Below are 27,024 nucleotides of genomic sequence, written 5' to 3' on the forward strand. Positions count from 1 at the left end.
CCCTCACCTCGCGGAGGTCCTCTGTGACATCGACCCCCATCAACTGCAGAAGGAGCAGGTTCTGCACCCTTTCCTGGAGTCGCGACAGCTTTCCCCGCCTCTCTCTTGCCTTCTGAACACCCTTGAGGACAAAGAACCTCTTGATGTTCTCCTTCACCGTCTCCCACCAGTCGCCTGGAGACTCAAAGAGGGGTTTCACGGTTCTCCAACCGGCGTACTCCCTCTTAAGCTCCTCGACGTTCTCTGGGGTCAACAGAGTCGTGTTGAGCTTCCACGTCCCCTTGCCGGCCGGCTGGTCGTCCTGTAAGTGACAGTCGGCCAGCAGGAGGCAGTGGTCAGAGAAGAACACTGGCTCGACGCCGGTGGACCTGACCGAGAACGTCCGTGACACAAACAGGAAGTCTATCCTTGAGCGGATAGACCCGTCTGGCCGCGACCAGGTGTACCTCTGCTGCGCTCCGTCTGCAGGGGTGCTGAAGACGTCGAGCAGCTTGGCGTCCTTCACCGTGCCCATCAGGAATCTGGACGTGACGTCCAGTTGAATCCCCCCACCCGCTGTCCCCACGCCGGATCTTCCATCTGCATCAATGATGCAGTTGAAGTCTCCGCCTAGAATGACCGGCCTGGACGTAGCCAGCAGGGGTGGAAGCCGCTGCAGGACGGCCAACCGCTCACTCCGTACCGCTGGGGCGTACACGTTGATCAGCCTCAGGGGAGCGTTCCTGTAGGTGATGTCAGCCACTAGGAGGCGCCCCCCCCACCACCTCCTGAACTTGAGAGATGGTGAAGTTGTGCCCCCGCAGCAGAATAGCCAGGCCCGAGGAGCGACAGTCGTTACCCCCCGACCAGATCGAAGGCCAACAGGTCCAGGCGCTGGACCATTTCCCGTACCTGCCGAGGTGCGGTATCCCGCACTCCTGCAGAAACAGGAGGTCCGCCTTGATGGTGGTCAGGTAGGCCAACGTGGACACACATCTCGCGGTTGACTTGACGCTGCGCACATTAATGCTCGCAATTCGTACCCCCATTGTGGACAGTGACCGCAGTACCCTCCCCAAGTCCAAGGTCCAGCCCCTCCATCTGTCCCTTCATGCCCATTGCCCGGGCTAACTGCTGGACGCTCTCTGGGCTCAGGAAACCGTCTGTGCTGCCTTCCGGGTGGCATCCCCCCGTCAGGGGTGCGGAGGCAGGAGGGTCCGGCTCCGGATCAGGCTGGGGACGTGCTGTTTCCTCCTTCCCGCCTGGAAGTTCCAGGGGGCCCTCCAGTGCTCCAGCGGCACTTGACTGGGTGTCGGAGTGAGCCTCAGGACGCCTCCCGTCACCTGGAAGCGGGGTGCTGCTTTCCTTCCCCCTCGAGACCTTTAACTTCTGCTTCGGGTGGGCCCTCTCCGAATCCTCCTCAACAGAGGAGCTCTTATAGCCCCCCTGTAGCTGCCTCTTCCCTCCTGATTGTTGCGGTTCCTGGGCCCGTCAACGCACCTTCCTCCTCACTTTCCGGACTGTTGTCCACCCCCCTGGGTCGCCTGTCGCCGCCTCCATTGGCTCCGGGTTGTCGGGGGGGATCGGAGCCTGCAGGGGTGCTTTGCTGGCCTCGGGCCCATCCTGCAGGGCTGGGCCCTCCTACACGGCCTGGCCCTCCTGCACATTAGTGGGGTCCTTGCTGGGCCCTGGTGCCTTCCTCTCCTCCGGGGGGGCTGGCCCCGCATTTCCCCTGCCGGCGACCTGGGCGTAGGTGGTACCCCGCCGCGGGCATGCCCTATAGAAGTGGCCCGCTTCCCCACAAAGGTTGCAGCTTCTCGCTCGTGGGCAATCCTTTGCAAGGTGTCCCTCCTCCCTGCAGTTCCTGCAGATGGTGACTTTGCAGTCGGCCGCCATGTGACCTGACCTACCACAGGCATGGCAGACTTTAGGTTGCCCTGCATAGGTCAGGTAGCCCCTGCTCCCGCCGATCGCGAAGCTGGACGGTGGGTGTGCGACATTCCTGTCTGCGCCCATCCTCAGCGTCACCTTGACCTGCCTCTTACTCGTCCAGATGCCAAAGGGGTCCACGATGTCAGTTAGGTCCCCTTCCACCTTCACATACCTTCCGAGGAAGGTCAGGACATCAACTGCTGGCACATGCGGGTTGTACATGTGTACAGTCACCATACGGCTCCTCTGTGCTGGCATCACAAACAGTGGGACAGCGGTCAATACAGAGAGGGGGCCCTCACCTCCTTTCTCCTTGAAAACCTCCAGGAAGCGCTCGCAAAGCTTGGCACTCCGGAAGGTCACATCGTAAAAACCCCCTCCGGGGAAATCCTGCAGGCAGTAAATGTCCGCAGCAGCAAACCCACAACAGTCCAACAGGACCCTCTTCACGAAGAAGGTGCGGTCCACAGGTGCACCTTCATCCATCTTCTTTACAGAAACACGGATGGTGTTCCGGGCCCCCTGACCTGGGGCACGAGCACTTGCCGCAGCCATCGTTGCAGGTTGGCTGCTCCCCTGAACCAGCGGTAGGCCGAAGCCAGCATTAAGATCCACTGGTCGCAAGGGTGCACAGCCAACCCGACGTCCTCCTTTCACCTCCAAGACAGCACTCTCGTCCCCTCAGTCCACAAGAGAGTGGGTCTTTATTGTGTTCGAGATGTAAACTGGTTCACTGAGCTGTAAGGTTTGTCTCCAGATATTTTGTCACCATTCTAGGTAACATCAACAGTGAGCCTCCGACGAAGCACTGGTGTTATGTCCCGCTTTCTATTTATCTGGTTAGGTTTCCTTGGGTTGGTGATGTCATTTCCTGCGTTGGTGATGTCATTTCCTGTTCTATTTCTCAGGGAATGGTAGATTGGCTCCAAATCAATGTGTTTGTTGATGGAGTTCCGGTTGGAATGCCATGATTCTAGGAATTCTCGTGCATGTCTCTGTTTGGCTTGTCCTAGGATGGATGTGTTGTCCCAATCAAAGTGGTGTCCTTCCTTATCTGTATGTAAGGATACGAGTGATAGTGGGTCATGTCGTTTTGTGACTAGTTGATGTTCATGTATCCTGGTGGCAAGCTTTCTGCCTGTTTGTCCAATGTAGTGTTTGTCACAGTTCCTGCAAGGTATTTTGTGAATGACGTTCGTTTTGCTTGTTGTCTGTATAGGGTCTTTTAAGTTCATTAGCTGCTGTTTTAGTGTGTTGGTGGGTTTGTGGGCTACCCTGATGCCAAGAGGTCTGAGTAGTCTGGCAGTCATTTCCGAAATGTCTTTGATGTAGGGGAGAGTGGTTATGGTTTCTGAGCCCGTTTTGTCTGTTTGGGTTTGTTGTTCAGGAATCGGCGGACTGTGTTCATAGGGTACCCATTCTTTTTGAATACGCTGTACTTTTAAGTTCATTAGCTGAATTAAAAGACCCTATACAGATAACAAATAAAACGAACGTCATCTACAAAGTACCTTGCAAGAACTGTGACAAACACTACATTGGACAAACTGGCAGAAAGCTAGCCACCAGAATACATGAACATCAACTAGCCACACAACGACATGATCCACTATCACTAGTATCCTTACATACAGATGAGGAAGGACACCACTTTGATTGGGACAACACATCCATCCTAGGACAAGTCAAACAGAGACATGCACGAGAATTCCTAGAAGCATGGCATTCCAACCGGAACTCCATCAACAAACACATTGATTTGGAGCCAATCTACCATCCCCTGAGAAAAAGAACTGGAAATGACATCAACAACGCAGGAAATGATATCACCAACCCAAGGAAACCTAACCAGATAAATAGAAAGCGGGACATAACACACCAGCGCTTCGTCGGAGGCTCACTGATGATGTTATCTAGAATGGTGACAAAACGTCTGAAAACTAACCTTCCAGCTCAGCGAGCAAACTCACATCCAGAACCTCAACCTGAGCTACAAATCTCCTCAAAACTCGATAAATTGTTATTTTTTATTTGAGCTATAAACCTTGTTATCTGATATCTGTAATTCTAAAAGTCTGTTTAGGAATTATTGGGACAATTTTGAGTGTCATTGAATATTTTAATTTTACTGCATTATGAATACAGGGAAAGGAAGATTGATTGGATTTGGCTTGCTGTCCCCATGTCTTTATAGGAGTAAATAAGTTTACATTCATCAGAACTGTTTGAGTTCTGAAGAAGAATCATATCAGACTTGAAACATTACTTTGTTTTTCTCTCTCCATAGATCCTGCCAGACCTGCTGAGTTTCTGCAGCATTTTCTGTTTTTACTTGAGGTTGCACATGAATTCTGCTGGAGAGAGCTTAGATGAACATTTCAATGGGGCAGGCTTCAGAGAAACAAAAAGATGCTTGATCCGGTGGGAAACCTGCTAAAAAGGCTACGTCAGTGAAGAAACATGAAGGAGCCCAGTACTATCTTGGCAAAAGTCTTTGTGCAGAACTTGGAACTGATATTCTCCAGTCTGGAAGCAGTGGCCAATCATGAGTGCCCTCACAGTCTAATCCAGAGAGTCATAGAGCCATTGAGGACTACAACACGGCAAAAAGGTTCAACGCTTCGAATTTGCATTCAGTCAAAAATAACCACCTAACTATCCTAATCCCATCTGCCAGGGCTTGACCGAAAGCCTTTTATATTTTTGCAGTACAAGACTACATATAAATATTTCCTAAATGTTATGACGGTGTTGCCTCTACCACGCTTCAGGCAGTGAGTTCCAAATTCCCAGCACCCTCTAGGGAAAAATTATTCTCATCAATCCATCTAAATTTCCTGGACCTTACATTACATCTAGATTCCAGTCACCGAATCCTCCACTAGAGGAAATGTTTCTTCCTATCTAATGCATCCATGCCCATCATAATTGCGTACATCTCAGGCATGACCCCCTCAGCATCCTCTGCTTCTGGGAAAACAATGCCAGTCACTCCAGTATCTCTTTATAAATAAAATTCTCCAGCACAGACAACATGCTAGAAAATCTCTGCACCCTCCAGTACAATCACAACACTCCTATAATGATGTAGCATTTGATGGGTGATATCTCAGCTTGCATTGCAACACAAGTAGAAGAATACCAAGATAATAAAATGTGAGGCTGGATAAACACAGCAGGCCCAGCAGCATCTAAGGAGCACAAAAGCTGATGTTTCAGGCCCAGACCCTTCATCAGAGAGGGGGATGGGGTGAGGGTTCTGGAATAAATAGGGAGAGAGGAGGAGGCGGACCGAAGATGGACAGAAAAAAAGATAGGTGGAGAGGAGAGTATAGGTGGGGAGGTGGGCGGGGGGATAGGTCAGTCCAGGGAGGACGGACAGGTCAAGGAGGTGGGATGAGGTTAGTAGGTAGGAGGTGGAGGTGCGGCTTGGGGTGGGAGGAAGGGATGGGTGAGGGGAAGAACAGGTTAGGGAGGCAGAGACAGGCTGGACTGGTTTTGGGATGTAGTGGGTGGAGGGGAAGAGCTAGGCTGGTTGTGTGGTGCAGTGGGGGGAGGGGACGAACTGGGCTGGTTTTGGGATGCGGTGGGGGAAGGGGAGATTTTGAAGCTGGTGAAGTCCACATTGATGCCATTGGGCTGCAGGGTTCCCAAGCGGAATATGAGTTGCTGTTCCTGCAACCTTTGGGTGGCATCATTGTGGCACTGCAGGAGGCCCATGATGGACATGTCATCTAAAGAATGGGAGGGGGAGTGGGAATAGTTCGCGACTGGGAGATGCAGTTGTTTATTGTGAATCGAGCGGAGGTGTTGTGCAAAGCGGTCCCCAAGCCTCCGCTTGGGTTTCCAATGTAGAGGAAGCCACACCGGGTACAATGGACACAGTATACCACATTGGCAGATGTGCAGGTGAACCTCTGCTTAATATGGAAAGTGATCTTGGGGCCTGGGATAGGGGTGAGGGAGGAGGTGTTGTGGCAAGTGTAGCATTTCCTGCGGTTGCAGGGGAAGGTGCCGGGTGTGGTGGGGTTGGAGGGCAGTGTGGAGCGAACAAGGGAGTCACGGAGAGAGTGGTCTCTCTGGAAAGCAGACAGGCGTGGGGATGGAAAAATGTCTTGGGTGGTGGGGTCGGATTGTAAATGGCGAAAGGGTCGGATTGTAAATGGCGAAAGTGTCGGAGGATGATGCGTTGTATTCGGAGGTTGGTAGGGTGGTGTGTGAGAACGAGGGGGTTCCTCTTAGGGCGGTTGTGGCGGGGGCGGGGTGTGAGGGATGTGTTGCGGGAAATACGGGAGACGCGGTCAAGGGCGTTCTCGATCACTGTGGGGGTAAGTTGCGGTCCTTGAAGAACTTGGACATCTGGGATGTGCGGGAGTGGAATGTCTTATCGTGGGAGCAGATGCGGCGGAGGCGGAGGAATTGGGAATAGGGGATGGAATTTTTGCAGGAGGGTGGGTGGGAGGAGGTGTATTCTAGGTAGCTGTGGGAGTCGGTGGGCTTGAAATGGACATCAGTCTCCCGTATTTCCCGACCTCCGGATACAACGCATCATCCTCCGATACTTTCGCCATTTACAATCCGACCCCACCACCCAAGACATTTTTCCATCCCCACCCCTGTCTGCTTTCCGGAGAGACCACTCTCTCCGTGACTCCCTTGTTCGCTCCACACTGCCCTCCAACCCCACCACACCCGACACCTTCCCCTGCAACCGCAGGAAATGCTACACTTGCCCCCACACCTCCTCCCTCACCCCTATCCCAGGACCCAAGATGACATTCCACATTAAGCAGAGGTTCACCTGCACATCTGCCATTGTGGTATACTGCATCCACTGTACCCGGTGTGGCTTCCTCTACATTGGGGAAACCAAGCGGAGGCTTGGAGACCGCTTTGCAGAACACCTCCGCTCGGTTCGCAACAAACAACTGCACCTCCCAGTCGCAAGCCATTTCCACTCCCCCTCCCATTCTCTAGATGACATGTCCATCATGGGCCTCCTGCACTGCCACAATGATGCCACCCGAAGGTTGCAGGAACAGCAACTCATATTCCGCCTGGGAACCTTGCAGCCTAATGGTATCAATGTGGACTTCACCAGTTTCAAAATCTCCCCTTCCCCTACTGCATCCCTAAACCTGCCCAGTTCATCCCCTCCCCCCACTGCACCACACAACCAGCCCAGCTCTTCCCCCCCACCCACTGCATCCCAAAACCAGTCCAATCTGTCTCTGCCTCTCTAACCGGTTCTTCCTCTCACCCATCCCTTCCTCCCACCCCAAGCCGCACCCCCATCCACCTACTAACCTCATCCCACCTCCTTGACCTGTCCATCTTCCCTGGACTGACCTATCCCCTCCCTACCTCCCCACCTACACTCTCTCCACCTATCTTCTTTACTCTCCATCTTCGGTCCGCCTCCCCCTCTCTCCCTATTTATTCCAGTTCCCTCTCCCCATCCCCCTCTCTGATGAAGGGTCTAGGCCCGAAACGTCTGCTTTTGTGCTCCTGAGATGCTGCTTGGCCTGCTGTGTTCATCCAGCCTCACATTTTATTATCTTGGATTCTCCAGCATCTGCAGTTCCTATTATCTCTGATACATGTTTAATGCTGATTGGTGAATCTATCCAAATGACAGGTGCTCCAGAGCTAAATTTCATGGTGTCTGTATAGTTCGTATATGCTTGAAAATACTCTCCAAAATATAAATTTCTTGGAGTTAACAAGGTTCACGAAAATTTTGTATTTACTAAACAGGAGGAATGACATATAAATTTGTGCTTTGTCAGCTGACACAACAAATCTGTACACTGGGTAGCACAACTCACTTTCATCAACATTGCTTGTTATGTTTGTGATCTGCAATACACATTGTTTTAACTTCCATAGACTGTCACTCTCAGAGTAGGTCTTCTACATCTCATCTGTATCAATTTTCATTGAAACAGGACACTCCTAGACATGAAGTTGAAATATTCTCATGCTATTGTGGAATATTGGTTCCAGTGAAATTTCAGATACAAATAATAGATGAAAAAATTCATACAGTATTTAATCCATAACTCTGATTTTTGTTATGCTTTCATTGTTTAGATATGTAGACATTTCTATCTACCAACAGAAGATCTAAAATGTTTGATTACTATTAACATTAACAAATATTTGAAATATAACAGGAGGTGGACAACATGGCCTAGTGGTATTATCACTGGATTGTTCATCAGAGACTCAGGTAACATTCTGGGGACCCAGTTTTGAATCTCTCCACAGCAGACAGTGGAATTTGAATTCAATGAAAAAAAATTAGAATGACAAGTCAAGTGATGACCATGAATTCATTGTCAATTATCAGTAAAACCCATCTGGTTCACAAATACCCTTCAGGGAAGTAAACTGCCATTCTTACTTAGTCTGGTCTACATATGACTTCAGACACACAGCAATGGGGTTGACTCTTAACTGCACTATGGGCAATTACGGATGGGCAATAAATGTTAGCTTTACAATGACACCTCATCCCATCAATGAATAAATAGAAGCCAAGTAAACAATTCTATTATAACTATAGAAAAAGAAGTTGACATTTTATTGAACTGAACCAGAGGAGAGTTCTGATATCATGCAGTTACAGTTATTACGATCCTATCAACTACTTTGATTAACGTTTTCTCTTCATTCTTCAGGGAGGAAGCTGTAGAGTGCGGGAGCCGTAGTTTACGAAGGAGGTGGAATCTCTGGTCAAGAGGAAGAAGAAGGCTTATGTTAGGATGAAATGTGAAGGCTCAGTTAGGGCACTTGAGGGCTACGAGGTAGCCAAGAAAGACCTAAAGAGAGAGCTCAGAAGAGCCAGGAAGAGACATGAGAAGTTGTTGGCGGATAGGATCAGGGTAAACCCTAAGGCTTTCTATAGGTATTTAAGGAATAAAAGAATGACGAAAGTAAGATTAGGCCCAATCAAGGATAGTAGTGGTAAGTTGTGTGTGGAGTCAGATGAGATAGGGGAAGCGCTAAATGAATATTTTTCAACAGTATTCACTCTAGAAAATGACAATGTTGTCGAGGAGAATACTGAGATACAGGCTACTAGACTAGGTGGGATTGAGGTTCACAAGGAAGAGATATTAGAAATCCTTCACCGGGTGAAGATAGATAAGTCCCCTGGGCCGGATGGGATTTATCCTCGGATCCTCTGGGAAGCCAGGGAGGAGATTGCCAAGCCTTTGGCATTGATCTTTAACTCATCATTGTCTACAGGAATAGTGCCAGATGACTGGAGGATAGCAAATGTGGTTCCCCTGTTCAAGAAGGGGAGTAGAGACAACCCTGGTAATTATAGACCAGTGAGCCTTACCTCAGTTGTTGGTAAAGTGTTGGAAAAGGTTATAAGGGATAGGATTTACAATCATCTAGAAAAGAATAAATTGATTAGGGATAGTCAGCACGGTTTTGAGAAGGGAAGGTCGTGCCTCACAAACCTTATTGAGTTCTTTGAGAAGGTGACCAAACAGGCAGATGACAGTCAACCGGTCGATGTGGTGTATATGGATTTCAGCAAGGCGTTCGATAAGGTTCCCCACAGTAGGCTATTGCACAAAATGCGGAGGAATGGAATTGTGGGAGATATAGCAGTTTGGATCGGAAATTGGCTTGCTGAAAGAAGACAGAGGGTGGTAGTTGATGGGAAATGTTCATCCTGGAGACCAGTTACTAGTGGTGTACTGCAAGGGTCGGTGTTGGGTCCACTGCTGTTTGTCATTTTTATAAATGACCTGGATGAGGGCGTAGAAGGGTGGGTTAGTAAATTTGCAGACGACACCAAGGTCGGTGGAGTTGTGGATAGTGACGAAGGATGCTGTATGTTGCAGAGAGACATAGATAAGCTGCAGAGCTTGGCTGAGAGGTGGCAAATGGAGTTTAATGCAGAGAAATGTGAGGTGATGCACTTTGGTAGGAGTAACCGGAAGGCAAAGTACAGGGATAATGGTAAGATTCTTGGTAGTGTAGATGAGCAGAGAGATCTCGGTGTCCATGTACACAGATCCTTGAAAGTTGCTACCCAGGTTGGCAGGGCTGTTAAGAAGGTATACAGTGTTTTAGCTTTTATTAATAGAGGAATCGAGTTCCGGAACCAAGAGGTTATGGTGAAGCTGTACAAAACTCTGGTGCGGCCGCACTTGAAGTATTGTGTACAGTTCTGGTCACCGCATTATAAGAAGGATGTGGAAGCTTTGGAAAGGGTGCAGAGGAGATTTACTAGGATGTTGCCTGGTATGGGGGGAAGGTCTTACGAGGAAAGGCTGAGGGACTTGAGGCTGTTTTCATTAGAGAGAAGAAGGTTGAGAGGTGACTTAATTGAAACATATAAAATAATCAGAGGGTTAGATAGGGTTAGATAGGGTGGATAGGGAGAGCCTTTTTCCTAGGATGGTGACGGCGAGCACGAGGGGGCATAGCTTTAAATTGAGGGGTGAAAGATATAGGACAGATGTGAGAGGTAGTTTCTTTACTCAGGGAGTAGTAAGGGAATGGAACGCTTTGCCTGCAACGGTAGTAGATTCGCTAACTTTAGGTACATTTAAGTCGTCATTGGATAAGCATATGGACGTACGTGGAATAGTGTAGGTTAGATGGGCTTGAGATCGGTATGGCAGGCCGGCACAACATCGAGGGCCGAAGGGCCTGTACTGTGCTGTAATGTTCTATGTTCTATGTTCTATTCTCTCCACCTTTTCTTATTAATTTTTAGTGTTTTAGGCATATTGTGATATATTCAATTACAAGATAATTTTATGCACTAAACTAAAAACAATCTGTAAATCCTATCAATAATTAGATTATCAGAAGACAGCTAAAGAAATTTTGCATCGACTCAGTTTCTTTAATGTGAGAAGTAATTTCTATTAGAGTGAAAATTTGTTTTAGTCTAACCTCCTGAACAGTATTTAGTTGGCTACTTAACTAATACCTATTTAAAAACTATGGGGTAGAAATTCAAATGATGGCACAAAGTCATGCTGTCAGACTGAGTGGTCAGTATATTAGTTATATAGATATTCAATTTCAATGTAGTCTACAGAACAAAATATTAAGTGCTATCTTTAAGCAGTGATCAGTTACTATTTTGCGTCAGACCTTAAGTGAATTTCCACCTCAATGGTTTTGAATACAAAGTAAACATGCCTTAAATCATACTATCATAATTACGACATTCAATTTTGTTTCAATATTTAATTTCTGGTAGAAACTTTTTAAACCTGTTCATTTCTCCTAGTTACACAAAATGAAAGTAAAAACTTCATTAAATTATATACCTTAACTACAACTGATTGCCATCATATGACAAACTATTTTCACAATTCTTGCCAAGATTATCTCCTGAGAGCCACATTTTTGACTAAGTTATACAAGGCAGCATTTTCTCAAAAGATATTGCCCTCTTAGGTTTTAAGGCTGGCCACAGGTTAAGTTTGTTAAACTATGCTGGAACTTTCCCTGAGAGTAAGTCTAACTCAAGGCGATAATAACACAAAAGTAAATGCATTTGTTACCCTGCAACTGGTGGAATTCATTTTAAATAAAAGGGGTATCATGAGTTTTATAATACCACTCAATGTGGTTTATTATACACAAAGTGATATGCTATTTATATCAAAGAAGAACATTTTCAAAATATATTCGCAATATACATCAAAGTCATGCTAGCTGTAACAATAACAGTGACAAAATTAAACTGTGACCGCTTAAGCGCACATACCAATAATTAAATAGGTCTGGAGGAGGGCAGTGTGCAGGCACAGATCAGGTAGTGCCTCCTACAATTTACCGAATGTTCTTGCTGCCTCTGGTGGCTAGCCATGGTGTAAAATAAATCAAAGAAATGTACCAATTACCAATAATTATGGGTAGCAATTAAACAGAAAATTCCAGTGGGTTGAAATATATGATGGAGAACTGTTTTAATATTTCTTCAAGCATATTAGAATAAATTCAAAATATATAGGGATCGTAATGAAGTTTAGAATATTCTGAACTCACACGTCGAATACTTGAGAAGCTCAATGCTTGTCATGGTTGCTTTATGATTAATCTAATCTCCATGGCATCCTTATTCTTTTTAAATGACTACAATATTAAACAGGACAATGCAATACAATATAAAAGTTGATATGCTTATTTTAAAAAAGAATTCTCAAAATAATTTCAAACAAGATAATGCAACATTAATTTGGATACAGTGTCAGTAACAATTTGCAATGTAAAGTGGTCTTCAATATGTCTATTCAAATGTGTGATCCATGTAAAGTAACTGATGGCAAATCATGTAATTAAAATGGGATGATTTTAGTGGAGACAAGGATTGTGTGGAAGAAGGCCTTCTCTGTCTGATACCTAGGTGCTTTTAACTTGATTGTTGTTAGTTAAATAGCAATGCCATATATGCCTCCAACCAGGTGACTGCTCCTCCATCCATGTGATTGCTGAATTCTCAGTCTGGTGGATGCACACGGCACTCTCCTGCATTACTCACTGCATTCCTCCAGTACTGTGATTATACACTGCATTCCACCAGTACTGTGATTGCTCACTGTATTTCTCCAGTACTGTGATTATATACTGCCCTCCTCCAGATCTGTGCCTGCACACTGCCCTCCTCCAGACCTGTGCCTGCACACTGCCCTCCTCCATCAGTGTGCCTGCACACTGCACTCCTCCTGTCCTGTGCCTGCACACTGCACTCCTCCAGACCTGTGCCTGCACACTGCACTCCTCCTGCCCTGTGCTGCACACTGCCCTCCTCCTGCCCTGTGCCTGCAGTCTACCCTCCTCCTGCCCTGTGCCTGCACTCTACCCTCCATCTGCCCTGTGCCTGCACTCTACCCTCCTCCTGCCCTGTGCTGCACACTGCTCTCCTCCTGCCCTGTGCCTGCACTCTGCCCTGTGCCTGCACTCTGCCCTCCTCCTGCCCTGTGGCTGTAAGCTGTCCTCCTCCACCTCTGTTACCAGATCGAAATGGTAACTCTGCTTTCTCCCCACTGATGCTGGCAGACATGCTGAGTTTCTCCAGCAATTTTTGTTTTGTTTCCAATCTCCAGCTCTCACATTTCTTTGATTTATTTTACACCATGGCTAGCCACCAGAGGCAGCAAGAACATTCGGTAAATTGTAGGAGGCACTACCTGAGCAGCATTCTCGATATGTCCAAGTATAAGCATTTAAATGTAAATGAGGAAATTTTCACTTTTAAAATATCCGGTATTCAATTTGCATCATGCTACTGTGTAGGTCTCATAAACAATTTAATCCCTGCAGACGCTTAGCAGTCTACCGCCTGTTGGCACACTGTAATATTTGCTGTGTGGTGAGACAGCAGATGGAAAGGATTTATACCAACTACCTACACATAAAATACTGCACAAAAATATTTGGAGTTTTTTCCCAAAATGTTTCTACACTTTTACCTCATGCCTGCCCTTTTTAAGCTACTCTTCAGAATATATCTTTTCATTCAGGCTTTTGGTCATCTATCCTATTACCTCCTTTTTGGATTGACACAAAATTTTGTTTGCTAAGCTATTTGTGAAGCACATTAGGTTATTTTACCACAATGAAGCACATTGTAAATTGTTGATGATATTGCCTGAAAGATCCAAAGGTCATTACCGCAGGAGATCATGGCAGAACTATGTAAGGCTCAGCTCTTATCACCCTGCCTTAGAAACTAGTCTGGGTCTGCACAGCTAGTTCACAGCACAACAGGGAGGCCTTATAATCAGTGAAAGTATCTTTATTGGGTGTGTTAGGCTGAAATCAGGACTAATTCAGATGTGGAGGGTGGATCACACAGCATTAATTCCTACAAATTTCAAAATGCTCAGTTATCATTTTCATGCTGTTTAACTTTTTTCTAATCTAAAACAAAATATATACGCTGGCATAAACATGCCATTTTCGTATGGTTCAGTACCTGTGTATAGGGCTTGAATGAGGTTGTAGACTTGCTCACCGAGTCTATGTGTTTGACTGCAGATGTTTCATCACCCAGCTAGGCAACATTGGACATTACAGCACAGTACAGGCCCTTCGGCCCTCGATGTTGCGCCGACCTGCCATACCGATCTCAAGCCCATCTAACCTACACTATTCCATGTACGTCCATATGCTTGTCCAATGACGACTTAAATGTACCTAAAGTTGGCGAATCTACTACCGTTGCAGGCAAAGCGTTCCATTCCCTTACTACTCCCTGAGTAAAGAAACTACCTCTCACATCTGTCCTATATCTTTCACCCCTCAATTTAAAGCTATGCCCCCTCGTGCTCGCCGTCACCATCCTAGGAAAAAGGCTCTCCCTATCCACCCTATCTAACCCTATCTAACCCTCTGATTATTTTATATGTTTCAATTAAGTCACCTCTCAACCTTCTTCTCTCTAATGAAAACAGCCTCAAGTCCCTCAGCCTTTCCTCGTAAGACCTTCCCTCCATACCAGGCAACATCCTAGTAAATCTCCTCTGCACCCTTTCCAAAGCTTCCACATCCTTCTTATAATGTGGTGACCAGAACTGTACACAATACTCCAAGTGCGGCCGCACCAGAGTTTTGTACAGCTTCACCATAACCTCTTGGTTCCGGAACTCGATCCCTCTATTAATAAAAGCTAAAACACTGTATGCCTTCTTAACAGCCCTGTCAACCTGGGTGGCAACTTTCAAGGATCTGTGTACATGGACACCGAGATCTCTCTGCTCATCTACACTACTAAGAATCTTTCCTCATTAGCCCTGTACTTTGCCTTCCGGTTACTCCTACCAAAGTGCATCACCTTACACTTGTCTGCATTAAACTCCATTTGCTACCTCTGAGCCCAGCTCTGCAGCTTATCTATGTCTCTCTGCAACCTACAGCATCCTTCGTCACTATCCACAACTCCACCGACCTTAGCGTCGTCTGCAAATTTACTAACCCATCCTTCTACGCCCTCATCCAGGTCATTTATAAAAATGACAAACAGCAGTGGACCCAACACCGACCCTTGCGGTACACCACTAGTAACTGGTCTCCAGGACGAACATTTCCCATCAACTACCACCCTCTGTCTTCTTTCAGCAAGCCAATTTCCGATCCAAACTGCTATATCTCCCACAATTCCATTCCTCCGCATTTTGTACAATTCCTCCGCATTTTGTACAATTGTCAGTAACATCTCATGGAGACATGCCAGAGAATTCCTGGAGACCTGGCATTCCAACTGGAACTCCATCAACAAAAACTGAATTGGACCTAATATACAAACCACTGAAAAACGAAACCGGAAGAAATACCAACCATTCCAGCAAACCAAAGCATATAAATAACAAGTGAGACAGAACACCAACACTTCACCAGAGGTGCACTGACCATGTTAGTGTTACAACTTTGTTGGAAGAAAGGTACATTACTTTTGTTAACTCTGTAGTTCATTACTTTGCATACAGCAAAATGCTAAATAATTATCAAAGGCACACATTAAATATATGATATTCTTGAATGTCAAAGTTAATTCTGAATCTAATAGAACTGGAACTCTCTGCACCACCTTTTAACTCTGGTCCCATCTGCACAATGTTAGGCTAAAGGAATATGAGACTAGGGTATGGGAAAGATCTTTCTTGTCAGGTTCAGGATTCTGCAGTCATGGTTACAATGAGCTCTTGGTGGCACTCAGTGCCTGATCAAGGTATCTGGAATCAGGAAGAGCTGGGTCTGCTGAGAAACATAAACTAGCCCTTGCTGCTGATTTTCCTAAACGCACTAAATGTTGGATCTTTCAGGCAATATCATCAACAATTTACAAAGCGCTTCAATGTGGTAAAATTGACCATTGGCTCAACATTTCTTGATTAGAAAATGGCTGCTTCAGTGCAGTCCTGATTAAAAACCTGGAAGTTTTCCAGGAATGTCTAAGAACTATCAAAGAAGCCAAGGCTACATTGAATGTTGACCAGAAAGCAATTCCATGATTCTGCAAGACCCACCCAGTCCCATACATCTTATAGGCAAAAGTAGAGGCAGAAATCAAAAGGCCAGAAAGCGAATAAATCATCAAACTAGTCGAGTTGGTAGAATGAGCAGCACTGGTTGGAACGATTGTTAAGGTTGATGGGTCGGTTTGCCTTTGTAGTAATCCTAAACAAACAGTAAACCGTTCTTTGCAGCTGAATAAATAGCCAATCCCTCCCGTAAGGATTTGTACACAAAGCTGGCAGGGGTTTGTCCTTCATGAAGCTGGACAAGAGCCATGCGTAATGCAGTTGCAATTAGATGAGGATTCCCGGAGTATGCTACTATTAATACTCATAAGGGTTCATACCAATATACAAGATTGACATTTGGGGCATCATCAGCCTGTGCACTTGTTCAGCAGATGATGGAAAGCAATTTACAAAGCCTACCTCAGGTCATCATCTATCTAGATGACGCACTAATAACAGGGAGGACCAATAAGGAGCACTTAGAGAATTTGGACATTATCCTTAGGCATTTCTACCAGGCGGGCGTTTGCCTTAGAAAGGAAAACTGCGTGTTCCAGGCATCCCAAGTGACCTACTTCGGTTACAGAGTCAACAAGACCGGGTTACACCCTTTGGAAGATGAATTGAGAATGATCAAAGATGCTCTGGCTCCCATGTCTGTACCACAGCTTAGGTCTTTCCTTGGGTGGTGAATTTTTATGGAAAATTCATACATAACCTGGCCTCCATCCTGGCACCTTTGCACCAATTCTCAAAAACGGCTTGGAAATGGTTCTGTAGCCAAGCCATAGCTTTCAGGAATTGACAAAACAGCTATTATCCACTGAGGTGTTGACACACTATGCTCCCAAGCAATACCTGGTATTGACATGTGATGCCTCCCTATATGGCATCAAAGCAGTGTTAGCTCATGGGTGGCGGAATGCAGAGGAACACCTATTAGCATTTGATTCCAGGAATTTGGCTAATACAGAGAGTAAATATGACCAGATAGAAAAAGAAGGTTTAGTGGTCATATTTGGAGTCAGGAAGTTCTACCAATACTTTTACAGACATAAATTTGTAATAATAATGGTCCACAAACCTCTGTAAGGTCGGCTTAAAGAGGACAAGGCAGTGACACCCATAGCTTCAGGCTGAATTCAGTGTTGGTCTCAAATTCTGAGTGTATAATTACAAGTTGGAACACAGTCCGGGAGGCCAAGTAGCAAATGCGAATGCAATGAGCCTCCTCCCACTGGCAGATATGTCACCAGTGTTCTCGCAACTGGAAAATGGTTTTAAATTTTCTGGTTACACTTCCAGTCACAGCTGACAATATTAGACTTTGGACATAGAAAGATTTGTTCCAGCCAAAACTGAAACAGCTAGCGGTCTTGAGGGAAACCAAAGGCCCACCACAACCAGAATTGAAATGGAAGAGACCAGATTACAGAAGAGGATGCCTTATTATTATGGGGAACAAGAGTAATTGGCCTGAGTAAAGGTTGCCACCAGACTCTGGTTAACTCCTTTAGGATCATCTGGGGGTTTCCCAAATGAAGACAGTGACATTAGAAGTTATGCCTGGTGGTTAGCATTGGATGCAGATGTGGCCACATAGGTGGAAAAGTGCCTAAGAGTGCCAGCAAGGACAAAAATTACCCCCAAAATTCCCCCACTTTAACATAGAACATAGAACATTGGACATTACAGCACAGTACAGGCCCTTCGGCCCTCGATGTTGTGCCGACCTGTCATACCGATCTCAAGCCCATCTAACCTACACTATTCCATGTACGTCCATATGCTTATCCAATGACGACTTAAATGTACCTAAAGTTGGCGAATCTACTACCGTTGCAGGCAAAGCGTTCCATTCCCTTACTACTCTCTGAGTAAAGAAACCACCTCTGACATCTGTCCTATATCTTTCACCCCTCAATTTAAAGCTATGCCCCCTCGTGCTCGCCACCACCATCCTAGGAAAAAGGCTCTCCCTATCCACCCTATCTAACCCCCTGATTATTTTATATGTTTCAATTAAGTCACCTCTTAACCTTCTTCTCTCTAACGAAAACAGCCTCAAGTCCCTCAGCCTTTCCTCGTAAGACCTTCCCTCCATACCAGGCAACATCCTAGTAAATCTCCTCCGCACCCTTTCCAAAGCTTCCACATCCTTCTTATAATGCGGTGACCAGAACTGTACACAATACTTCAAGTGCGGCCGCACCAGAGTTTTGTACAGCTGCGGCATAACCTCTTGGTTCCGGAACTCGATCCCTCTATTAATAAAAGCTAAAACACTGTATGCCTTCTTAACAGCCCTGTCAACCTGGGTGGCAACTTTCAAGGATCTGTGTACATGGACACCGAGACCTCTCTGCTCATCTACACTACTAAGAATCTTACCATTAGCCATGTACTTTGCCTTCCGGTTACTCCTACCAAAGTGCATCACCTCACACTTGTCTGCATTAAACTCCATTTGCCAGCTCTCATGAGAATGGCTGGGTAAACCATGGACTCGGTTACAAATCGACTAAACAGGCCCCTTCATGGATTCAGTGTTCTTAGTCATTGTGCCATTTAAAGTAGCTGGACATGCAGAGAGTTCTTTCGCCAGTTAGGGAAATAGCAAGAATCACATATGCTGGAGTCAGAGATAACACAGTGTGGAACTGGAGGAACACGGTAGGCCAGGCAGCATCAGTAGAGAAGGAAAGTTGATGTTTTGGATCGGGACCCTTCTTCATTTTCTGCTAAGTCTGCTAAGTGAGAGAACCCATGGATTCTCTGCCAAGCTTGAAGATACCTCGGAATCTGAGATAGACATAGCCGATATCGCTGCCTCGACACCTTCGTCACCTGAAGAAGAGAATATATTTCTTCCAAGGTGGTCTAGATAGAAAAGGAAAGCTACTGTGTGTTACATGCTGCCTGTATCAGAGGTAGAGTTGAAGGAACCTGACCCAGTGCTAAAATGCCCGAGCTGGAGCGACAGAAAAAGGAACAGGCCTACAATCTCGGACTCAGAGGGGGAGGGATGTAATGATTGTAACTAGGTCAGCCAGGTAGACCTCATATATGCCATCCTATTCCCTGGCCAACATCTCTGTTTCGGGCTTGTGTTCCAGTGAAGCGCAGTCCTAGCTGGAAGAACAACACCTCATTTCCTGCTTGGGGGCCCTGCAGCCCTCTGGACTCAGTATCAAGTTCAATCATTTTAGGGTTTGAACTGTCCCATGACCTTGATAACAAACTGTGAAGCTGGATGAACACAGCAGGCCAAGCAGCATCTCAGGAGCACAAAAGCTGACGTTTCGGGCCTAGACCCTTCATCAGAGAGGCCTAGACCCTCTCTGATGAAGGGTCTAGGCCCAAAACGTCAGCTTTTGTGCTCCTGAGATGCTGCTTGGCCTGCTGTGTTCATCCAGCTTCACATTTTGTTATCTTGGATTCTCCAGCATCTGCAGTTCCCATTATCTCTGTCCCATGTCCTTGCCCTTTACTCCACCCATCATGCCTTGTTATCCCCGAGCCTGCCATAACACACTACCTATCGTTAGCCACCAACTGTCTCCATTAACAGCTATTCACTCTGCCAGACATTCAGCTCTTCAATCCTTATGTGGTTGGGATTCTCACTCTGAATACCTGAATGGTCAATGTCTGCAACTGTGCAAGACAGCTCCTGACTGACAATGCTTGTCCATGTGCATGACTGGCTTTTGAAGACAGTGTTCGTGTAAGGGATGTCAGTGAATTCCAGGATATCCACTGAGTTGTTCTAGGAACACACATGGTAAGACAGAACCAGAATCAGTTGTCATAGAGATAGGATAGTTAATTAATACAGTAAGTTTGGTAAGATACATGGGCTCACAGCGAAAATCTTTCCAGAACTTGGAGATTCCAAATAAATGTAATATTCAGCAAATAATAGACAAACTGAACGTCTTCACTTCCGGACATCTTGACTAAACGTGTACGAATGCCATATATTTTCATAACTCTTTCTGTTAGCCGCCTCAACCACTATTTCATTCTAACGTCTGGGTCGACTTCAGATTTCTTTCTTTCATTCCACTCCTATCTCTCTTTTTGCTTGGATTTTTTTCCTTCTACTGACTGCAATTTGTGGCTTCTGTAAAAGACTCACTTGAGCCGATCTTCCAATAAACAATTCAGCTGGTGTTCTGCCAGTACTGGTGTGAGTCTTGTTAGGATAAATAAACAAACATTTGCAAGTTTGTGAATCAATGACATCTGATGTTTGTTTCAATTTGCATTAAACATTTGTTTAACAAGCGGATGCTTAACAATTTGTCCCGTGTGCTCTGCTTCAAAGCAGGATGTGGATAGTTTCTGGATAGTTTCACTCCATTCATGCTCATGAAATTTGGAAGTCTCATGAACAAAACCAAAGTAATTTCCTCTGGGAGCCTATAGGAAGTGCAAAATATCTAAAATTTTGCTAGTTTTTTTTCATTCATCAGAAATCCCTCAGTGCACTTTGAACGGGTATAACAATGAACGAACACAGCAGAGATAATAGGAACTGCAGATGCTGGAGAATCCGAGATAACGAGGTGTGGAGCTGGACGAACACAGCAGGCCAAGCAGCATCAGAGGAGCAGGAAAGGGGCTGGGCCCTTCATCAGAAATGGGGGAGGGGAAGAGGGTTCTGAAATAAATAGGGAGAGAGGGGGAGGCAGATCAAAAATGGATAGAGGAGAAGATAGGTGGAGAGGAAACATACAAGTTAAAGAGGCTGGGATGGAGCCTGTAGGTGGGGAGGTAGGGAGGAGATGGGTCAGTCCAGGGAGGACGGACAGGTCAAGGGGGCGGGATGAGGTTAGTAGGTAGGAAATGGGGGTGTGGCTTGAGGTGGGAGAAGGGGGTAGGTGAGAGGAAGAAAAGGTTAGGGACGCAGGGACGAGTTGGGCTGGTTTTGGGATGCGGTGGGGAGAGGGGAGATTTTGAAGCTTTGAAATCCACATTGCTTCAAGGAACACAGCAGGCCAGGCAGCATCAGAAGAGCAGGAAAGTTTCTGAAGAAGGGTCCCGATCTGAAACGTCAACATTCCTGCTCCTCTGATGCTGCTTGGCCTGCTGTGTTCATCAGCACTACACCTTGTTATCTCATATTCCCCAGCATCAGCAGTTCTTACCATCTCTAACAAGAAGAACTGTTCTTTATATTCTATGCTTTGGTTTTTTTCTATATTTTAAGACAGTGCTGGAGAGTGGCGACACTAAACAACACTTTTCACTGTATTTTGTAATAAAATACATGTGACAATAAATAAATCAAATGGTAATCTAGACATTCTGTCATCACTACACCAATGAAATCCAAACGTGTGTTCTGAATGTCATACTGAGAAGCAGACAAAACCACTGCACAACTCAACATTTTGCCTGCAGCTGAAGTGAGTAGTGGATGCACAGGTTTTAATCCAGGCTTTAGAGGTTTATGACCAGTTATGATTGTGAAACTGTGACAATACAAGTATTTATGAAATTTTCTTCCTTCAGAAATCAAGGATAAAGCTTTTCACTCTACCTAAGCATGACTGCGTTCACTGGAGCTGAGGGTGCATGAGGCAAATGGCTATCAGTCTCTCCTCACCATCACCCAACACCTGAGAGATCACAGAATACATAATGTACAGAGAGGCACAATGTGCTACCTTAATCTTTTTGGACACATTGTATTGTTCAAGCATCGCACCACCTTCTAGATTACTTTTGAACTGCACACTAATCTCTCCCATGATACTCTCTTGAAATTCTTCAAAATTGCAGTAGATGGACAGTTCTCAAAACCAGGTAAAATCTCCAATACTGTACCCTCACTGGGAAAATGCTTCCTTCTTCCAAACTAGTGGCTTTCTGCAGCATCCAATGGCTAGCGATTGTCAGCTGTAACTTACTGCTCAATCTTTCAAAAATATCTGACAGTGTCATAAAAGTCTACGCCTGTTTCAGTCAGAAATTCCTATCTTTTCCTTTTGCAGAATTCCTGATTAAGAACGGTATTAGCAGGAACATCAAGGATATTATTAGCAATAAAAATATCTTAATACACACCGATAGATTCTCAGACAAAACTTCATGCTCCCAGTCACCCAATAATACCTGCTCATGTAGCCATTTTAAACGTCAGCTCATCCACATTGGACAAAAAAACCTTCATGTGAAGAATGGATTTTAAAAACTAATTCTTAGGAATAAAATATCGCACAATCCCTCGAATGATGTGCTGGAAGCTTCTGCTACCCAAACAATAACACCTCCAAACTCACTTCTTTGCTAACTGCAGGACAGGATATCTTTTCAAGACAGACAGAAGACAATGCATCACATGGAAACTCAGGCACCAAACAAATTGGTTTATTCTGAAAACAACTGAAATTAAACATGAAAACTATAAATGGACAAAAAATGGTGCTACAATAGTTAGATGAGGGAGGGGCTGCTTATGAAATCTTGCAAATTGTCTTTCAACTAGTCACATAATACCACAGCAATGCTGAAATAACCAACAGACCAGCTAGTAGTTTCTTTTGAGTTGTAACAGTAAACAGATGCCTTTTTTTGCTTGGAATAAAAGGAATTCAGATCCATATGAGATGGATTAGCAGCGACAGGGATTTGCTTTTCTAATCTTAGGACCACTTTCTGCTTTTGTAGTTCAGGACTTTTGTCAAGCGTTCATGAGGGTGGATTTGTACAAGAAACTTTTCAAAGGGGCCCTGAGAGTCCTCAACATTGACCCTGGACCCTATGAAAACTCTTGGCTTCAGGTTAACCATGGGCAAGGAAATCTCCTGCTGATTACCATGAACCATCCTCCCTTGGCTAAGAATCAATACTCTGCCATGTTGAAAGTCACTTGAAGGAGGCACTGATGGTGGCAAGGGCACAGAATGTACTCCAAGTGGTGATTTCGGTGTCCATGACCAAGAGTGGCTTGGCAGCAGCAATACTGATCTAGATCGTCAGGTCCTAAAGGGCATAGCTGCTAAACTCTAGGTGCTGAGGGAGCCAACAAGAGGGAAAGACATACTCGATCTCATCCTCACCAATCTGCCATCCGAAGATGATCTATCCATGACAGTATCAGTAAAAGTGACCACTGCACAGTCCTGGTGGAGACAAAGTCCCAACTTCACACTGAGAATCCCCTCCATCATGTTGTGTGGCACTATGACCGTGCTAAATGGGATAGAATTTGGACAGATCTAGCAAATCAAGACTTGGGCACCCACGAGGTGCTGTGGGCACCCAAAGTTTGTCTAACTGAAATAATCTTTTGAGAGAATGTTTTTCCTTTACCAAAATATCAATCAGAGGACACTTAAGAAAACATATTGACAATTCTATTACACATAGGATTACAGTAAATTTTCCCCATGGTTACTTGGTAATTTTTGTAAGTTGAGACTTACTATATCAAAGACACAGTTCTTATGTATGAATGAAATGTTTTCTGAAAAAAAGGTACAAAATGCTACAGAAGTGAAAACAAATTTGCAAAAATCTGGCAAACTCTTGAAATAACTAAATTACTGAAGTAATTAAGGCAAAACTGCTTACAAATGAAAAATCCTCAGCGTTTTGGCAGAGAAGCCGGGGAAAGACTGCTTGTCTCTGGAATCTCTCTTCATCCTCAAAGATGTTTCCATACATAAATCCATTCATCATAGTTGAATGTGCATGGATGTCAATGTAGAATTCCATGCTTGCTTTCTGTTAAAAAGGATAAAAGTCAACATAAAATGTAACTTGGAAAAACATAAACCAGCTTCAAGGTTGAAATGTTTTACTAAAAGAACTTAACTTTGCCTTTTCTTGAATAAGTAAAGGTCAATCCTTTAGGAGATTAATCCTAAGGTGAATGAAAATATATTGCGCCAAGCGGTTGGCTGTGAAATTTGAAAATGGCAAGATGATGAGTTTTAAAGGAACTGCAACTTACAGTCATCTCAAATTTATAACTTTGTGGTTTGGAGTGAAATTTGAAATGATGCAATAGATACTTTACAAGAATTGTCTCGATATTTAATTCCCAGATGCATCGCTTGTACATCCGTTGTGGAGAGAAGTTACTGAAACTATAATTACTTGCAAAATAATAGGACTCCAAAAACAGTGGATAATGTGCTCATTTTAATTCAATGTGCCAGGCAGGAATATTTTACCATTTTGGCATACATTATGATAACATAAAAAGATCCTACATAAAATACACACAAAAGATTCTCTTTTTGTCATACTTTCCTTTGATTTTTAAATAGGTTTTCTTCATAACACGTTTTTCAATGTTCTTTCAACAGATATATTGGAAATTCATGCAGATGCATTAAGGTTCTATTTGTACCCACAGCAATATTGAAATTTCTACATCACTGAACTGAGCTCTGCAATGCAGGATTTCATATAATACCTTTTTTAATATGTTTGTTTTGAACTTTTGAGCAATAAATAATGAACTTTCTCTCTTCAGTGGTTTCTGTCACCATACATAAACAAAGTAAAATCCAGATTTTGAGAACCTGAAAATGTAGTATTATAAAACCTCTCTTGTTGGAAGCAAAGAGAAGACTTAAATTTCTAATGAATAAGAACTGAACTAAACATTGTAACTCAAGAATCAAGTGATAAATAATATCCATGAACATCACAACATTATCTATTCACGACAACGCTTCTATTCCTAAGGTCATAAACACACACTGGAGCTCAAGAGCTCTGTTTTAAATTCTGTTCACAGCAGAAGCAATTTCCTGGTGTGCAAAGTGCTGTCAGCGGCTCTGATGTTTGCGTATGAAATATAGACAATATGACTGGCCCATCGGCAGCCATGTCAAGCTGATGGATGGTGCCTGTAAAGAAGTAAAGCGACTGCTGTTAGGGCCAGTCTATCAGAAGCTTGAAGGAGATTCAGACTTAATAGCTGTTAAACTCCTTTAATCGGCAAATTTCCTCATATGATGGGAAAAGGACAAATCAGAAGTATAAAGTGCAATTTCCATTTCTGGTATATATTCTGGCACAGACAGCATAGACAGACAGATATAAAATACAATAGGTATGTTCATGAGCTCAGCTAATTCACAACGTGTTCAGGATAAATTAAATTTGTTCATATCACAGCTTATTTATATTTCACATGCAACAACATTTCTTAAAAATATTTGAAGCTCTGACAGCAGACTAGTATTTGTCAAACTGCAAGCATGCATACTGATGAATTAAAGACAAAATGGCTTTAAGGGATTGTATTCATCTTTATGACAGACCCAATACATTTGTTTCTGCTCAGAAATTAATTTTCTAATATTAAAAAAGGTCAAAATGAACTATGTAGAAGTCCCAGATATTTCTTCATCTTCAGCACATTATCTCAAATGGCTTTGTCAGATATAACTTGATAAGATTTGGATGATATGTGTTCATGTGAATCAAACGACCAAAATGAATTCCTTTCAAATTCCACAAATATATTAGACATTATTGAACAAGAAGTGGTTCTCTTCTACTTCAGGGGCATTGTGTTCAAGTTACATAAATAATTAATAGACTTATTAAAATGTTGATTTCGGCTGAATGATAATTATAAACTGAACTTCTAGATAATATAATCACAAAGTGCTACTACAATTTTAAATAAATCAAAAAATTCACATTGTGCAGTTCAGATTCAAGGGTTAAAATTCCAAATTTTTGCTGAAAAATGTGATAAGTCCATATTTGCTCGCTAAAGACAGTGAAATACGTACTTTTTGAAAAAAGAACAAATAATTTCAATAAAAAATACAATCACAATACTCCTGAAATAATGATATCATCTTTCATTTCTGAAGCAGCTAACAAGTGACTTAAATAGTGTAGATATCAGAAGGTTGACTAATTCAATTGTGGAATAATTGTAGATAACAGATTGTTACTATCAGATTTAGTAACGGTATCAATTTCAAATCCTCGTAAATCCTGCAATAGTGTTGTAAGAATATTATTGACTGGGGAAAATTGTTCCTTCAATATGCAAAGAAGGTAGTATGCAAATATCTTATTTTACAGTGAGTACTGTCAGTGAAAGAGCAGATGTCAGCAAATAAATTCATAAACTTAAGGAGTACAAAGATATGTCATGAATAATGCGATAAATTAGAAGCATTGAACATAATGAAAAGTCGTAGCTGAAGAAATTTAAACAGAGTATTAACAAAAATGCAAAAAAAAACAGAAGTGAAAATAAGAGGCTATGCAATATACATTTCATATATATAATTATGGGAGAGAAAATCAAAACACGAAGAAGATATTCATGTGCTGTGTCAATGGTACCAGGTCTTACTGCTGACCATGATAGAACCTGCGGATGATTGGAATTTATGACAGATGATCATGTTAGATGTTTTAAAAGATGTAACAGGTGGTAGATCTGAAAACCTAATCCATGATCCTAGATATAAATGAGCTACTTCCAAGTCATTTGGGTGAAACAGTTTGAAAGGTTGTAGGAACTGTGGAGTTCAGAAGACAGAAATGATTTTAGTGTAGAAAGTGGTGCTTTATTAGACCTACGAACACTCCAAGAATCCTTCCAAAATGATGGTTGAGCTATAAAGAGTATAAAATGTGAACCTACAATGTAGTTGTGGATGGTCACCATTTTGAGATACAAAAAACAAACATTGCTAATTCACATTAAACTAATATGGCACAGATTACTGACTGAATGAATTGTACAAAGATACTTCTGATCTCAATTAACATGTTTTAGACCCACCAAATTCATGGTCTTTATATCCGATCCAAGGAGTTGCCCAAATTCATTCTGAATCATTTTGGTTATGCATCATCATAATTCCACTCGGGGTCAGATTTGACAGATACACTTTCAGAATCATCCCTCCAGGAATCTCTCATTTTCCTTACCAAAAATTCAATTGGATATTTCACATTTTTTGAATGATGTGAACATTCTGTACAACAATCGTATCCCACAATTTGGAAATGAAACCAAACTTCAAAGGGGTAGCATGCATACTCCTATTCTAATACCATTCATTTATTCCATGTGGTATGAACATGATATTCGACTGAC

General features: G+C 43.8%; 1 protein-coding gene across 4 annotated transcripts in view; it reads right to left on the reverse strand.

Moving 5' to 3' along the window:
• Positions 1–27,024, reverse strand: part of agbl4 (AGBL carboxypeptidase 4) — a 736,228-nt gene that overhangs the window by 86,843 nt on the left and 622,361 nt on the right. For all 4 annotated transcript variants that reach the window (XM_048538942.2, XM_048538940.2, XM_048538939.2 and 1 more), the window contains one exon: positions 23,508–23,660. In XM_048538942.2, the coding sequence (XP_048394899.1) occupies positions 23,508–23,660 (153 nt within the window). The remainder of the gene's footprint in view (positions 1–23,507; positions 23,661–27,024) is intronic.

This window comes from Stegostoma tigrinum, chromosome 8 (assembly GCF_030684315.1).
Source record: "Stegostoma tigrinum isolate sSteTig4 chromosome 8, sSteTig4.hap1, whole genome shotgun sequence".
NCBI classification, from domain to species: Eukaryota; Metazoa; Chordata; class Chondrichthyes; order Orectolobiformes; family Stegostomatidae; genus Stegostoma; species Stegostoma tigrinum.